At 47.6% G+C, this 17,298-nt stretch overlaps 1 protein-coding gene across 1 annotated transcript in view; it reads right to left on the bottom strand.

Annotated features, from left to right (window-relative positions):
• SOD2 (superoxide dismutase 2) overlaps nucleotides 1-9,696 on the bottom strand; it is a 44,210-nt gene extending 34,514 nt beyond the window's left edge. The window contains exons 1-2 of the mRNA XM_063917822.1: nucleotides 9,509-9,696; nucleotides 5,613-5,815 (exon numbers count right to left, since the gene is read on the bottom strand). Coding sequence (XP_063773892.1) covers nucleotides 5,613-5,815; nucleotides 9,509-9,537 — 232 coding nt within the window. The 5' untranslated portion in view covers nucleotides 9,538-9,696. The remainder of the gene's footprint in view (nucleotides 1-5,612; nucleotides 5,816-9,508) is intronic.
• Nucleotides 9,697-17,298: the final 7,602 nt, after the last annotated feature.

The raw sequence follows: 17,298 nt of genomic DNA on the forward strand, positions 1-17,298 counted from the left end.
TGTTGTAACAGGTCCTCTCTGAGAGGAAGAGGCCAAGGATCTTCCGTGAGCATTTCCTGGAGATCTGGATACCAGGCCCTTCAAGGCCAATCTGGAACAATGGGGGTAATTCCAAGTTGATCGCAGCAGGAAATTTTTTAGCAGTTGGGCAAAACCATGTGCACTGCATGGGGGGCAGATTTAACATTTGCAGAGAGATTTGGGTGGGTTATTTTGTTTCTGTGCAGGGTAAATACTGGCTGCTTTAGTTTTACACTGCAACTTAGATTGCACTCACCACACCCAAATCTAACTCTCTCTGCCTCCCCTGCAGTGCACATGGTTTTGCCCAACTGCTAAAAAATTTCCTGCTGCGATCAACTTGGAATTACCACCAATGAGTATCGTCTGATCTTTTGTTCTTCTTATGATTCTCAATATTTGAGATGAGTGGAAGCGGAGGGAACACATACACTGCCTGATACACCCATGTGTTACCAGCGCGTCCACCGCTATCGCCTGAGGGTCCCTTGACCAATACGTCCGAAGCTTCTTGTTGAGGCGTGACACCATCATGTCTATTTGAGGGAGTCCCCAGAAACTTGTCACTTCTGCAAAGACCTCTTGATGAAATCCCCACTCTCCTGGATGGAGATTGTGTCTGCTGAGGAAGTCTGCTTCCCAGCTGTCCACTCCCGGAATGAATACTGCTAACAGAGCGCTCACGTGATTTTCCGCCCAGCGAAGAATCCTGGTGGCCTCTGCCATTGCTGATCTGCTCCTTGTTCCGCCTTGTCGGTTTACATGCGCCCCGGCTGTGACGTTGTCCGACTGGATCAGAACCGGTAGGTTGCAAAGAAGGTGCTCCGCCTGCCTCAGGCCGTTGTATATGGCCCTTAATTCCAGCACATTTATGTGCAAACAAGCCTCCTGGCTTGACCATATTCCCCGAAAGTTCATTCCCTGTGTGACCGCTCCCCATCCTCGGAGGCTCGCGTCCGTGGTCACGAGAACCCAATCCTGAATTCTGAACCTGTGACCCTCTAGAAGGTGAGCCCCCTGGAGCCACCACAGGAGAGAGATCCTGGCCCTGGGGGACAGGCATATCAACCGATGCATTTGAAGATGGGACCCTGACCACTTGTTCAGTAGGTCCCACTGAAAAGCTCTTGCATGAAACCTGCCAAATGGAATAGCCTCGTAGGCCGACACCATCTTTCCCAACACTCGAGTGCATTGATGAATCAATACTCTTTTTGGTTTTAGCAGAGCCTTGACCATGAACTGGATTTCCGGAGCTTTTTCCACTTGAAGAAAAACCCTCCATCTTTCTGTATCTAGAATCATGCCCAAGAACGACAGCCGAGTTGTCGGAACCAACTGCGACTTTTGCAAATTTAGAAGCCAGCCGTGTTGTCGTAGCACCTTCAGAGAGAGCTCCACATTTTTCAGTAATTGTTCTCTTGATCTCGCTTTTATCAGGTACGGGATAATTGACACCCTGCTTGCGCAGGAGCACCATCATTTCTGCCATTACCTTGGTGAAAGTTCTCGGGGCCGTGGAAAGCCCAAACGGCAACGTCGGAAATTGGTAATGACAATCCTGCACAGCGAATCTCAGGAATGCCTGATGAGGAGGGTATATGGGGACATTAAGGTATGCATCCTTTATGTCCAGTGAGACCATAAACTCCCCTCCGTCCAGACTGGAGATCACCGCTCGGAGAGATTCCATCTTGAATTTGAGTCTCCTCAAATACAGATTTAGGGATTTTAGGTTTAGAATCGGTCTGACCGAGCCGTCCGGCTTCGGGACCACAAATAGAGTTGAATAAAACCCCTTCCCCTGTTGTAACCGGGGAACCATGATAATCACTTGCTGTTGACACAGCTTTTGTATTGCCGCTGCAACTATTGTTCTCTCTAGGAGAGAAGCTGGTAAGGCCGATTTGAAAAACCGGTGTGGAGGCACGTCTTCGAACTCCAGTTTGTACCCTTGGGTCACAATTCCTAGCACCCAAGGATCCAGGTCAGACTGAACCCAGACCTGGCTGAAGAGCCAAAGATTTGCCCCCACCGGTGCGGACACCCGCAGGGGAGCCCCAGCGTCATGCAGTGGATTTGGCAGAAGCAGGAGAGGACTTTTGCTCCTGGGAACTAGCCGTAGCTGGTGTTCTTTTCCCCTCTTCCTCTACCTCTGGTGAGGAAAGACGATCCACGCCCCTTTCTGAATTTATGAGACCGAAAGGACTGCATATGGTACTGAGGCGTTTTCTTTTGCTGTGGGGGAACAAAAGGCAAAAAAGAAGACTTACTGTGGAAACCAGGTCCGCGAGGCCATCCCCTAACACTTCACCTTTGTAAGGCAGAGCCTCCATAAGTCTCTTGGAGTCAGCATCACCAGTCCATTGATGGGTCCACAGCGACCTCTTAGCTGAAATTGCCCTTGCATTGGCCCTTGATCCCAAGAGGCCAATATCCCTCGCAGCCTCCCTTAGGTATAACGCTGCGTCTTTTATGTGACCCAAAGTTAATAGAACAGTATCCCTGTCGAGGGTGTCCATGTCAGATGACAAGTTACCTGCCCAAGCTGCAATAGCGCTACTCACCCATGCCGACGCAACTGCTGGTCTGAGGAGGGCTCCCGTAGTCGCATAAGATTGATTTTAAAGTGGTTTCCTGCTTGCGGTCCGCAGGATCCTTTAGTGTTGCCGTGTCCGGGGACGGTAGGGCCACTTTTTTGGATAACCGCGTCAAGGCTTTATCCACAGAGGGAGAGGATTCCCACCGTAACCTGTCCTGTGAGGGGAAAGGATACACCATAATAATTCTCTTGGGAACCTGTAGCCTCTTGTCTGGAGTTTCCCAAGCCTTTTCAAATAAAGCGTTCAGTTCATGAGATGAGGGAAACGTTACCTCACATTTCTTCTCTTTAAACATACAGACCCTTGTGTCAGGGACAGAAGGGTCCTCTGTGATATATAATACATCCCTTATTGCAACAATCATGTACTGAATACTCTTGGCCACCTGTGGGTGTAATCTCGCCTCATCATAGTTGACACTGAAGTCGAAATACGTGTCGGTATCAGTGTCTGCTATCTGGGTAAAGGGACGTTTCTGTGACACCGCAATATCCATGTTTTGACTCCATGCTTGGTTCTTCTGAGACTCAGCTTAGTCCAATTTTTTATGCAATAAAGCCACACTTTCATTCAAAACATTCCACATGTCTACCCAATCAGCAGTCGGCAGTGCCAACGCAGGCACTATTACATTATGCTCCTCTTCCTCCCTCGAATAGCCTTCCGCCTCAGACATGTCGACACACACGTACTGACACCCCCACACACACTGAATTATAGGGGACAGACCCACAAGGAGGTCCTTTGGAGAGAGAGAGAGGAAGTTTGCCAGCTCACACCCAACGCCGCCACAGTCTGAAATATAACAATACCTCAGACATACATACATATCAAATCAGCACCAAATATTGTGCCCCCCCCTCGTTTTGCACCCTGTTACTTGTAGATATCAGGGCAGGGTCCGGGAGCAGCATCTCTGCAGCCAAGCTGTGGAGAAAAATGGCGCTGGTTAGAGCTGAGGGACGAAGCCCCGCCCCCTCGACGGCAGGCTTCGGTCCCGCTAATATTTATACTGGCGGGGGTTTTAAATACCCTGCAATGCAGTGTATATAGCTTGCCAGTCGTTTTTATGAGGTAAGCTTTGCTGCCCAAGGCGCCCCCCCCCCCCTGCGCCCTGCACCCTTGCAGTGCCTCGTGTGTGTGGGAGCAAAGGCGCGCTGCTCGGTACCTTCTGAAGCTCTGATGTCGTCTGCCGCCTGTGAAGTCTTCTTTCTTCCAATACTCACCTGGCTTCTATCTTCCGGCTCTGTGAGGAGGACGGTGGCGCGGCTCCGGGAACGAATAGCTAGACGACACCAGTGTTCAGACCCTCTGGAGCTAATTGTGTCCAGTAGCCCAAGAAGCAGAGCCCATCAGTCCAGGAAAGTGGGTCTGCTTCTCTCTCCTCAGTCCCACGAAGCAGGGAGTCTGTTGCCAGTAGTGCTCCCTGAACATAAAAAAACCCAACAGTCTATTTTCTAGAGAAACTCTGTAGAGCTCCCCTAGTGTGTGACCAGTCTCCTCTGGACACAGGATTAACTGGAGTCTGGAGGAGGGGCATAGAGGGAGGAGCCAGCTCACGCCCATTAAAGGTCTTAAAGTGCCCATGTCCCCTGCGTCTATACCCCATGGTCCTTACGGAGTCCCCAGCATCCTCTAGGACGTAAGAGGAAGAAAAAAAAAAAAGCCCATTACAGAAATTGCCAATGTATCACAATATGCGGGCCAATCACAAAACAATATGCAATTACCGGAACAGCAAAGATTTTTCCTATCTGCACCAAGCAATGTCATTGACAATTCTTGTGCCAAAAGAGGCTGGAAGTGGTCATCGCAGACGTCAGAGACCCTCCTTAAAAACGCCTGGGCACGCCTACGCTTTTTCACACACACCTAGAAGAGGGCAGGTTTCCGCCCAGAAACGCTGGCTTCCTGTCAAACAGTGTCTGCATTGCGATCACGGTGTACGCATTTTCTCTCGCTATTACTCGCGCATGCGCAGTCGTTTGATAACCAGCCAGATTTCGATTAGCAAATTTTGCAATCATTGGTCTAATTTTCTTTCACATAGTAAATGCAATTTTATTTGCTATTAACAACACTGTCTGTGCATGTATTATATTGTTTATTAAATGTGTGCTAGAATTTTGCGAAAGGAAAAGAACCACCTGCTAATAGTAACCCTGTAGATCTTCGCTTTTCAAGTGTGGTCAGTTTATGGATATTTAGTGAAAGAAAGGTTACTGCTAGAGATATAAATGCAGATCCACTGGGCAAGAATGTCAGCTCTTTTGCCTATACAGATGTGTCCTCTTGCATCTAGCCTAAACAAGGCACACAGTGGGATATACCTGGCGAGAGTGAGCAGACAGGTTTTGTATAATCAGCACAGTCTCCCGATGCGTCAGTCACACCGTGTTGCGATTTAGAAGCCTTTTTTTGGTGTGCCAAGGGGGCCGTTTGCTGCAGCAATGATGTATGAGGACACATCTGTTTCAGTCTAAGGTCTGTCCCATCCCCATCATGCATGCACTGCTGGAGCTGGCTGCCCACCCAATAGCTCCTACTGCAAGGGAGATGGGACAGGACTAGCCAGAGAGGAGAATCAGTCGGGTCGCTGTGAATGGGGAAAGTGTGTGTGTGGGGGGGGAGTGGAATACAAAGCTGGCATTCCTTAACTAGTGCTTAATACCATCATGTGATTAAGACCTGCACCAGGTCACAAGTTGTTGTTCTTTCCCATTAAAGTGAGAAATGGTCTCTGGCGCCCTTTATCACAATACCTGTGCTGAATGTACTACAGTTGCTGTATCTGCATAATCTAAATATTATTTGTATGTGCAACAGAAGAGAGACAGACTGATCTAGAATTAGATCCAGGCATATCAGAGCTACAATAGGTGCTAGTCAGAAATGCAATTACACCATCCACCAGGCAAGTAGATGGCTACACATAAAATGACATTGTTGCAGGTACTGGAGAGGTTCTTGCATAAAAACTTTCCATACCTTTAGCAAGAGCTTCTGCATATTTCTCCTCTGCGATATTTAGGTTGTTTACATAAGCAGCATGGTGTTTGTTGTGGTGGAGCTGCATAATCTCCGCACTGAGATGGGGCTGTAGTGCACCATAATCATATGGCAAGTCAGGCAACGTATGCTTCTTTCTGGAAGCCAGGCATCCCAAAGCAGGTGCAAGTCTAAAGCTAGTTCTGTAGGGAGCGATACACAATTAGGAATCAGTGCATTTATTCTTTTAGAAGAGTTCATGACATCATCTGTATAACACTGCAACATATTTTACATACTGTGGTGTTGAAATAATGCAGCCATTATGTATAGAAAAATAAATTGTTACAACCTTAAAACAAGCCTGACAGAACCCCTCCATTAACCGGTACACTATTAGTGTTCACGCTAGGCTGTGATGAACAGAATCCAGATACTTGGGGGCATATTCAATAGCTGCATGCATACCATGGAAGGGGACGAGGTTAATTTCCTGAACGAAGGGATCCCGGCAGTCGAAATACAGATGCCAGAATCCCGACAGTGTGGAAAATCCCAGCGGCCCAGTATTCCCACGCCACCACCCGAGGAGAAATACTCACCACTGAGCCCACGAGGAGACACACTGCGCTCAAGGTCAGGATTCCGGCATCTGTATTTCGATTTCATACTGAATCCCATGTTATAGCATCAAGTTTTAGCGCCCAAAGCTATTCAATTTCAAGTAATTTCTTCCTGCAATAAGCCCACTGCCAATGCGCGTTAACCCATAAATTCCAGGTATGGGTTAATGCATTCGACAGCAGCACTAAGGGCAAAAACCCTACTTACTGCGGGTTTCTGCTCATACCTCAGGAGGATGTAAAACAGAAATATGCAGTACTTGGAGCCTGTGGGCTGCAATTGAATAGCCCCAGCACTGCTACAAGTGTGACTCCAGGTAGAGACACCTTAGGTCGACACCTGAAATAGGTCAACATGGAAAAAGGCTGACATGAGTTTTTTATTATTATTTTTGTGTCGTTTTCTTCGTAGAGTGACCGTGAACCCCAATTAGTGCACCGTGTCCCCTCGCATGGCTCGCTTTGCTGGCCATACTTCGCGCAAGGTGTCTCGCTGCGCTCGGCACAGGTTACCGTTCCCAATTGTAGTGCACGTGGATCGTAAAGTATGAAAAACTTCAAAAAAGAATTAAAAAAAAAAACCTCATGTCGACCTTGTGCAAATGTACAGGCCACCCTGCAACATGTACACAGTATGTATCACTTCCAAAAACCTAGGGTGGGAATTCAATTTGTCCACGACTAACTGCCACACCGGATGTATTCAATTACTGCAGTCGGACTGAACCTTGCAGTTCCATAGTCTGCATGCGGGGGGGGGGTGGGGGGGATATCTGTGATCAGTGGGTTTCCGTGCCTGAATTACGATTTTACGCATGGGGAAAAAGGCTATTTAATTGAATAGCCTTTCCCTGCACCACAATAATTTTTGACAGTGATTAGTTGTGGGGTAGACCCAGTGGTTGATTTACCATTTAGAATTTAATGGAGGACCCATGCAGCGCTATGAAGCCATCAAACAATCGATTGGTACGATACTTCTGTCATTCCAAAGGAGTGTTTTCTTTACTCAGGTAAAGGGGGGTACACACAGAGCGATGTTCACTTAATTTCTAAGCAATCTGACAAGATTGCTTAGAAATTAAGAACACATCGCTCTGTATGTAGGGGTGCCGGCGACAGCGATGTGCAGCACTATCGCCGGCTCTACATTGGGCATGCAAGCATGCCCAATCTAGTGAGATCGCTCAATTCAACGCTGTGTGAAATAAGCGGTGCCCCCATCCCCCACCCCTCGCTCAGCACACATCGCGCTTTGCTGAGCAGGGGGAGAGATGTGTGATGAGCGGTCTGTGATAGATCGCTCAGCACATATCTCCGGAAGAAATCTCCCGTCTGTAGCCCCCTTAAGATTAATTCCCCTCTGCTGTCTCCAAATGCTAATCAACCAACACCAGTTGTTATTGGAAAGGTCAATGAGTGGTGTGAATAATAATCCTCACAGGACAACAGAGGAAGAGCAACAAGGCAAGTATTGTTAGGCCTGGGCTCTTTATAATGCAATGCTTCTAAAATACAGGCCTCAGGACGCACAGTAGTGCATGTTTACCAAGTCTCCTCACAGAATCGCAAGTGAAATTACTACAAGCAGCAGTGTGTATCTTTTAATATATCATTTGGCAATGACTACACCTGTACTCCAGCAAGGAGATATGGAAAACATGCACTGTTTGGGTATCCTGAAGACTGGATTTGAGAAACTAGTATAATGGTCATGGATGTGTTGTTATTACTATATAGTGCATATGAGAAACAGGTGTATTTTATATTTTGTACTCCGACACAAAAAACTCAAGAGAACATTGGGACATGAGGGGGGTCAAGATGAGGTGCTGTTGTCAGGATTTCCATGCCATTGCAGTACCTCATCAACTCATTAGGGGCCAACTGAATCGGCTGTTCAGCAGGTGTGCACAAACGATATGTCTGAACAAGTGTCCATAGACATAACGTGGCTGTGCAGCACAGCTAATGGCCAATTATAGATATATCGGCGCACCTGACTGTGTATGGGCAGTTCGCCCAATGTGTACCCAGCATAAGTGTGATTAAGATGGGTACACACTGGAGCAACGGAGATTTCTTTCGCCATAGGAACAAATCCCCATCAGCCCAGAACGCCCGTACACACTGGGCCATGTTACGTCCTTAATTAACATAACACAGGACCCTAGCAACAGAACCTTGGTTTGATGTGCATCACATCAATCCAAGCGTCTATCGCATGCAAACGCAGGAGCGCACATCCTGGGTACACACTGCGCAATGTAAGCAATATGTAGCCCCAAACATCACTCCAGTGTGTACCCAGCTTTAGAGCATATCTCCCAACATGACCCTCTCCAGGAGGCACAAAATACTCTGCTTCTGGACTTCTCCTAATTTATGATTGCCAGTACCCGTGTTGAACAGGCTAATGGATTAGAAAAGTGTTTCAGCACAGGTGATGGCAATCATACAGTGGGCAGGATGTACTAATGTACATCGCCGCCCATCGCCACGATGCTGATCGCATATGTACTAACATATGCGATCAGCATTGCAGAGGACAGCTCTTCCGATAAGAGCTGTCCTCCGCGATGCACAGCGGCAGCCTGACTTCCGGGATTCGGCCCCAGGAGTCAGTCTGCGCATGCGCGGGGTGACGGGGGCGGCCGCAGGGCATGCTGGGAGGGATCCGATCGGATCCCTCACACAGCACCACGGAGAGAAGCTGTCCTGCCGGCCGGCGGTTAGTACATCAGGAAAATGCGGTAATCAGGGAGTTTACCGCATTTTCCGCTTAGTACATCCCGCCCAGTAAGAGGGAAGTCCAGGAGCAGAGCATTCTTTGCCTCCTGGAGAGGGTCATGTTGGGAGGTGTTAGAGCATCTGCCAATAAAAAAAAGGTACAACTAACCACGAGAATACACAGAAAGAGATAATTTGGACATGTTTAATCAATAGGAACTGCTGCAGCTGCAGTACTTCATACAGTAAGTGAATCTGAATGCAACCAGCTAGACACAGTGACAGTTACACAACGTGCAGCAGCTATCCCGCTGGGCCAGCTTCCAGATAAGAGATCACCCGCCGTGAGTCGTGACCCGCTCAGGACACACGAAGGGAGAGGATTACATGTCATGTAAACAACATCCTCAGTTATACATTATCTGCAATATAAACCGACGAGGAATAATCTCCTGTGTTATCTGACAGGTGGTTCCCGATGTCATGCGCAGCCCAGTGACCGGGCACACAACGCCACTGCATAGAAGAGTCCCAGCCACTCACCTGCCCCGCAGACTCAGTGCACACAGCATGCTTATAGCGTGATCAGATATCGGAGCGCTGTGCAGCCGCTGCCTGACTCTGCTCTATACGCACTGCAATATATATAAGTGTGACTGCTCTGTGGACCCGTGGGTGTCCTTGCCCTATCTCCTCCCACTGACTCCGTGTTGTAGTTCCGGGTCATGCGGGGAGCACTCCCTCCTCCTGCCACAGCGTCACGGTTGGTTCTATATCGGAGGGGCTGAAGGGACCTTGTGACGTATTGAGGGGAGGAGCTACGTCACCAGGGGGAGGGGCTACGGGCGAACAGGGTACCCGAAAAGTACGCTCGCCACGCTTCGCTCACCACCTAATTACTAAAGGTAATAGTTGGTGGCGTGGATAGTAGAGGAACTATCCCGCTGGCCTAGCTCCTCCCCCTTGCGTCGTAACTCCTCCCCCTTACGGAAAAGGTCCCTTAGCCCACTTGATTCTAGCATCTACCCTGCAGTCACGGTTGGTTCTATATTGGAGTGGGAGAAGGGACCTTCTGACGTACCTAGGGGCCTGCAGTCACACTCACATGGACGAAGCTGAGATTTCCCTGTCACACAGATCATGAACCCGCTGTCACCACCACACTCATACTCAGGGACCCATACTCAGGGTGCAATGGCACCTAACCTTTAGCTGATAGCCATAAAGCAGCGACACCAGTGCAACATATATCGGCATCTTTAGATTCAAATGATTCGTGGAGATGCATCTCTCATTAGACAGTGTACCACACTTGAGTCAATTAACTTTAAAAGCAAAAGTACACAGATAAATGTCTAGCTACCAGCATGGACTTGATGCTACACCCTGGGTGAGTTTGTAACATCTTTAGGGGCACATTCATTATGAAAAAATTGTGAACTGAGATTTTTTTTAGTTTTCAATTCTCAGCCTTCTCATTCACAATTTTTTTCAGAATTCTGCATATTAAATTTATCACTTCCGAAAAACTGTGATATTTTTCTCTTGAGCTTCGCAGTGCTTAGTCCAGTTCCCCGTGATCGTGCCCCCTATTGCCAGGTCTCCCAGGGTCTGTCCTGCTGCAGAGGTGCGCTGCAGCCACACCCACACCTCCCCCGCCCAGCCGGCACCTTACCATCGCAGCCCCCCTGCTGGCACCTTATTGCCAGCTGTGGCTACAGAGGTCTACCGTGCCCTGCCAGTGCCTTGCTGATGCCTTACCGCCTTGGCAACCCAGACACCCCCCCCCCCACCTGCCGGCAGCTAATTGTATCTCCCCCGTGCTAACCCGCACCTTATAGCACCCCCCACTCCCCTGCTGCACTAGAGATTCGGGGGCTGTTTGCCATCTCAGCTTGCAAAGAGATTCGGGGGCAGCTTGTAAAGAGATTTGGGGGCTGTTTGCCATCTCAGGAAGGTGAACCGTCGGCGGCATTAGGTAGGCGCGATCCGAAAAACACAGGCACGTCCAGACGTTTGCTGGGGCGGGCCGCGGTGGCTGCGTGACGTCACAGCCGCTGCAACTCAAAACATGGCGGTTAGCTGCCTGCCTCCGCAGCTAGGCTACATAGGCAGGGAGCTACTCAAAGGGGGCAAAAGCATCGCCGTCGTGCGATGCTTTTGCACCTCTGCGGGATGGGGGTAGGGCTTGACATGCAGGGCGGACTAGCCCTGTGCTGGGCGTCCCCCCACATGTCAGAGATTGTGGATGTGCTATTTTTAGCACATCTACGATCAGCTCTGAATCACCCCCTTTATCCCTTACTTGTTTGTGCCCTGTGCCCCAGAGGTGAACCCCTATAATGTTAGGGACCTGTCCGCTAAGGTCACCGTGAAGAAGGTGGGCAGGCTCATATATTGGTCAGTTTGTGCCAAGAACTTTGGATATGATGGTTATTATAATTTTAATGGTTGTATGGTGCACCTGCGCTCTTGTTCCTATATTGTAGTCCCAGCAAGGTAGCACATCCCATTATAAGAAGCTAGGGTGTGCAGTCCAGGCCCCCTCCCCACAATATATTCTATTTTAGGAGTTTGATTAATGTCACAATTTCTGCATCCACATACAACAGCATGGGGAGTGTAGAAATTGTAACAAATAAAGGATAATGAATATGCTCTATAGATTGTAAATTTGGAGCTGGGCCTTCCTACCTCTATGACCGTCAGCTATTACCCAGTCTTGTTTTTTCACTGTTGTTTCCAGTTGTTTTGTTTTATGTTATCTTTGTTTCCATTTGTAAAGTGCAACAGAATTTGCTGTGCTATATAAGAAACTGTAAATAAATAAACATCTACTACCTTTTCTTGCTGCTTGTAACATGTATTTATGACGAAATAAATATCACTATTCCTAGATCATGCTCTATTTCTGGGGCACAGGGTCGGACTGGCCCACAGGGGTACAGGGAAACCACCGGTGGGCCCCACTGCCAGGGGGGCCCTCCTCCTCCTCTAGTGATCAGGTTCCAGACTGTGTTCTTGAATTATACATTATACATATGTTACCTTATACTGCACAGGATTATGTATTCTCTACAGTGCATTGCCAATATTTATCTTGTACATTATCATGCACGCACTGGCAGTATTTATATATTTGTCAAGGGGCCCATCCCATGCACTCACTAATGGTTAGGCAAACCAATGTAGCAGCTGGCCAAACCCCCACTGGAGACTGACCACAGCCCTAAACATGGGCCCCTACCACTGCATTCCCCGGTGGGCCCTTCATGCCTCAGTACGACACTGCCGGGGGATGCATATATCTGCTTTATTTCGGTGACCTACAGACAAAAGCACACACTCTCATCCATCCCCCAACATTCCTGTGTAGAATTCAGCTCTGTCCTGTATAATACACACAGCAATTCTTATTCAAAGTAAGTGGTGAAAAAATTCAGCCAGTTTAACCAACTGTCATGGACCTGGTTCTAAGAATTTCAATCTGTAATCGCTGTCAATAACGTGTCACGATCATCACTCTCTTAAGCCTGTCTGACGTAGGTGTGACACAGAGATAATTAGAAAAAATAACCACCTGGTTTGTCTTAAAATTATTACACTTCCCGTCATCGCACACACTCAGATTAATTCCCAGTTTTTGCCATCAATAAATTTGTTTCAGGAGCTATTCATTCCACATTGGAAGCCTTCCGTTATCCCTACAAAACTACAATTAGACAGTCAATCTCAGCTATCATAGCAGAATAGTAACAACCCGTAGTAATTATATGCAGTATTCATTAGTGGAATGCACAGGCAAATTAATTCAATAAGAATCAGAGACCAACCTTATTAAATTAAGTTCTTAAATAATACATAATAATAATAATATTATTATTAAATAATAGTACAGTTCTTAAATAATAAACAAAAACAATGAATAAAAATTACATATAAATATATTTTTAGGCAATCATTTTAAAAAATAAATAAATGGGAGAAATAACCAGTTTTCACTTATATGATCACTTGTATGCATTTTTCATGACATCAAGGGGCAGATTGAATTAGCCATTGGCTTTACTGCGTGGATGGACTGCAATTAGCCTTTGGGTGTGGGTACACACTAGTAGAATCAGCGGCTGATGAGGGTAAACTCTCCTGATCAGCCTAAATACAAAGGGATAGGCAAGTTCATTCAATACAGAGTTCTCCAGAATAGAAAAAATATAACATTAAAAAATTACATATAAAACATGAGAGCTTTACATATGTAGGCTCACCAAGGGAAAGGGCTATGGGTAGTTGGTGCATATAACCTGAAAAATGGAGGTCCAGACAGTCCTTTTTTACCAGGATCCCAATGGTCCAAAAGTTCACAAAAGGCAAGAATATGTTTACATGGAATAATGAATGAGATCCCCTCTGCCTCCAACGCGTTTCGATCTAACCTAGACCTTTTTGGAGGCCTGCAGAGTGGAGTCATGGGGCTGATATTTATACCCCAGACAATTTAGAAATAGGAAGTGATGTCATCCTCTTTCTGTAGCAGTAAGTTTACATTTCCAATACCTTCTCCTGTTTGAAACATATTTGTATGCACACCTATGGTGATAATGGACTTTCCCAGTTATGGGAATGGTGGAAGTAACTTTTAAAATCTTAAAATTGTCCAAAGTCCAATAATTACCGCTGGACCGGAAGCGTAAGTGCAGTCGCAGTGGAACACATGTGTTCCACCTGCTGGCAGGAAGCAGAAGTGTCGTCTTCCGCTGTTGAATTCAGTACTATCGGTGGAGCACATACAGGGAAAAGGAACCTCTGCGGTCCACCTGTGGATGCGGAAATTACATCATTGAGTACCCCAGGTGGAGTGCTTCCAGAAGGAGTCTCTGCGTTCCACCTGCGGATGAATTACAAAATTAATTAAAATGTTCATCAATCCTAGGTTCCCATACATTATAAAATGGATTTATGCTTTCAAAAATGCCTCATCATATATAAAGACATGATTGTATAAAGCAGGTCTTATTATATATTTTAAGAAATCTTGCAATCAACAGATTATTATTCCATTTTCTAGTCAGATGTGTATCAGCTCTGTTATCCATGTCAATCCATTATTACTTTTGCCCATCAATGGTCCAAACAGTTCACAAACGTCCACACAAGTTCATAGTATGAAAAAACTGCAGAAATAAAAAAGGAAAGTTATGGTACACTTACCATTGTTAACTCTCTTTCTGCGCGTTACATTGGGTTCCACAGGGAAACATCGGGGTGTAGAGTGGATCTTGATCCAGAGGCACGAACAGGCTAAAGCTTTAGGCTGTCCCAGGATGCATTGGGGCCTCCTCTATAACCCCGCCTCCAGGCACTGTGAGCTCCATTTCGTTAATCAGTTCAATGCAGGAGCAGGTAAGAGAGAAGGTGTCACGATCCGGGTATCTGGACGCCATTTCTTACCCGTCAGATGCCTCCTAAGGCTGGCTCAGCGCTCCAGGACCGGATCCCATCTGTTATCCTGATGTGTACATTCCTGTATCCTCTCCTGTCACTCTGGGACGCTGTCACAGTAAACGCCATATTACACCTGGCATGGCATCTCCCGCGGCCTCCGCCGCCGTCCCTGAACTTCTGCATGCAGAGTGTCTGAGTGGCGATTACGTCAGCCGCGGCCTCCGCTGTGTCCGCGTGGTTGGATGTGCACCTGTCAGCCTGGCGCCTCCTGTCTCCGGTGGCCGGCGCCGCCATTACTGTTTTCATTACCACATGGATTACAAACCAAACTTCCCTCCAAGTGTCTGCATGGGCGCAGCCATCTTGGATTCTGTCAGCTGATCATTTCCACCAATCTGTTCTCAGTATTGATAATCTGCATAATTGCCTCGCCAATCTCTTCCTTGCTGCAGGTATAAATACACTGTGCCTGAGCAAGGAAGGCGTCAGTGCTTTGGTTGTCAAACCTAGTTCCTGTTTGTCTCTCCTGTGATTGTCTTCCAGGTTCCAGCTCCTGTCTCAAGACTTCCACCATAGAGACCCGCACCAGCATTCCACCTGCGGTGTAGCCTGACTCTCCAATCCATTGTGGATTCATCTGTTTCCAGCTACAACATTACCTGCTTCCAGCTCAGCTTCCAGCAGAGTACAGCTTCCCTTAAAGGGCCGGTGTCCTTTCTACACTTTACCACTCTCCACCGGTATTATTATTTCTCCGCTCTCAAGTTCTACATTTCAGTTCATATTTCATCGCTCCCAAGTTCATTTATTATTTAACTGGTTCCAGCCAGTATCCACTCCGTGCAACAACAGTCTGGTTCCGGCCAGTATCCACAGCAGCTGTTTTACCTTCAGCAACCCAGCTTTTCCTGGAACACCAGCTGGCACAATCCTGGGTTATCTCCATTGCTACAGTCGGGCCTGGTAAGGACTTTCCATCTAGAAGATCATAAGAACTATCTCACACTACCAGTGCCCTGTGGCTCCTGCCATCCTGTAGTACCCAGGAACTGTATTTATTATTTGCTGACTTTTACGTTTTCTTTTACTGCTGCTGTGTTGCGGAGTTGTCATAATAAACATCATTGACTTTTATCCAAGTTGTCGTGGTCACGCCTTCGGGCAGTTATTATTCATGTTACTTACATGTCCAGGGGTCTGATACAACCTCCCAGGTTCCGGTACATCTCAGCCCCTACAACTGAGGCTGCCTCCCGTCAGCTCAGGCCCACAGTTGTGACAGTAAGCACTGACCTAATGAATCCAGCCGGAGACCAGGATCAAGCGGCCAGGCCGATGCAAGAACTGGCAGCCCGACTAGAACATCAGGAGGCTGCACAGGGCCACATCATCCGCTGTCTCCAGGATCTCTCTACTCGGCTGGATGGGATTCAGACAACTCTCCGTGGATCAGGCGCATCTGGTGCGTCAACCACAGTGACTCCAGCTATAACCCCACCCACCTTACCCATTTCTGCTCCACGTCTTCATCTTCCAACGCCAGCAAAATTTGACGGATCTCCAAGATTCTGCAGGGGATTTCTCAACCAGTGTGAGATTCAGTTTGAGCTACAACCTGGCAATTTTCCCAGTGACCGTACAAAAATTGCCTACATCATCTCTCTTCTCAGTGGCTCCGCCCTTGACTGGGCATCACCGTTATGGGAGAGGTCCGACACCCTGCTATCTTCTTACACTGCATTCGTGTCAACATTCAGGCGCATCTTCGACGAGCCAGGCCGGGTAACCTCAGCTTCATCCGAGATTCTCCGTTTACGCCAGGGGTCACGTACTGTAGGACAATATCTGATACAGTTCCAGATCCTGGCATCCGAACTGGCATGGAACGACGAGGCCCTGTATGCTGCATTCTGGCATGGCTTATCTGAGCGTATTAAAGATGAGTTAGCTACCAGAGACTTACCTTCTAAGTTAGATGAGCTAATCTCACTCTGCACGAAAGTTGATTTACGTTTCAGAGAGAGAGCAACTGAGCGTGGAAGATCATCTGCTCCAAAATCTTCTGCTCCTCCTCCTCGTCAACTGTCACCATCTAAAGATGAGCCCATGCAAATTGGCCGTTCCCGTTTAACTCCTGCTGAGCGCCGAAGACGTCTCTCTGAGTCTCTTTGTCTTTACTGTGCAGCTCCGTCTCACACCATCAATGCCTGTCCCGAACGTAAAGGAAAACTCCAAACCCTAGCTCGCCCAGGAGAGGGCCGGCTAGGAGTAATGATCTCCTCTCCATCTCCTCATGATTGTAATCTCCCAGTCTCGCTTCAAGTTGCTCAACGTTATCGGAACGTCATTGCTCTCCTTGATTCCGGAGCAGCTGGGAACTTTATTACTGAAGCCTATGTTAAACGGTGGTCCCTACCCACCGAGAGACTTCCTTCCTCCTTTTCCTTAACTGCCGTGGATGGCAGTAAAATTTTTGATACTGTTATTGCTCTAAGGACTCTACCAGTTCGTCTGAGAGTGGGAGTTCTTCATTCCGAACTTATTTCACTTTTAGTGATTCCAAGAGCCACACATCCTGTGGTCCTGGGCCTTCCATGGCTCCGTCTTCACAATCCTACAATTGATTGGACGACTACGCAAATCCTGGCATGGGGTTCCTCCTGTGCAGAGACATGTTTGTTTAAAGTATTGCCTGTCTGTTCTTCCTCCCCCAGGTCGTCTGATGTTCCACCTCCTCCATATCAAGATTTCACGGATGTGTTCAGTAAAGCTTCTGCTGATATCCTTCCTCCTCATAGAGAATGGGACTGCCCGATTGATCTCGTTCCAGGGAAGGTTCCACCTCGAGGCCGAACTTATCCGTTGTCTCTGCCTGAGACGCATTCTAT

This window comes from Pseudophryne corroboree, chromosome 4 (assembly GCF_028390025.1).
Source record: "Pseudophryne corroboree isolate aPseCor3 chromosome 4, aPseCor3.hap2, whole genome shotgun sequence".
Lineage (NCBI taxonomy): Eukaryota > Metazoa > Chordata > Amphibia > Anura > Myobatrachidae > Pseudophryne > Pseudophryne corroboree.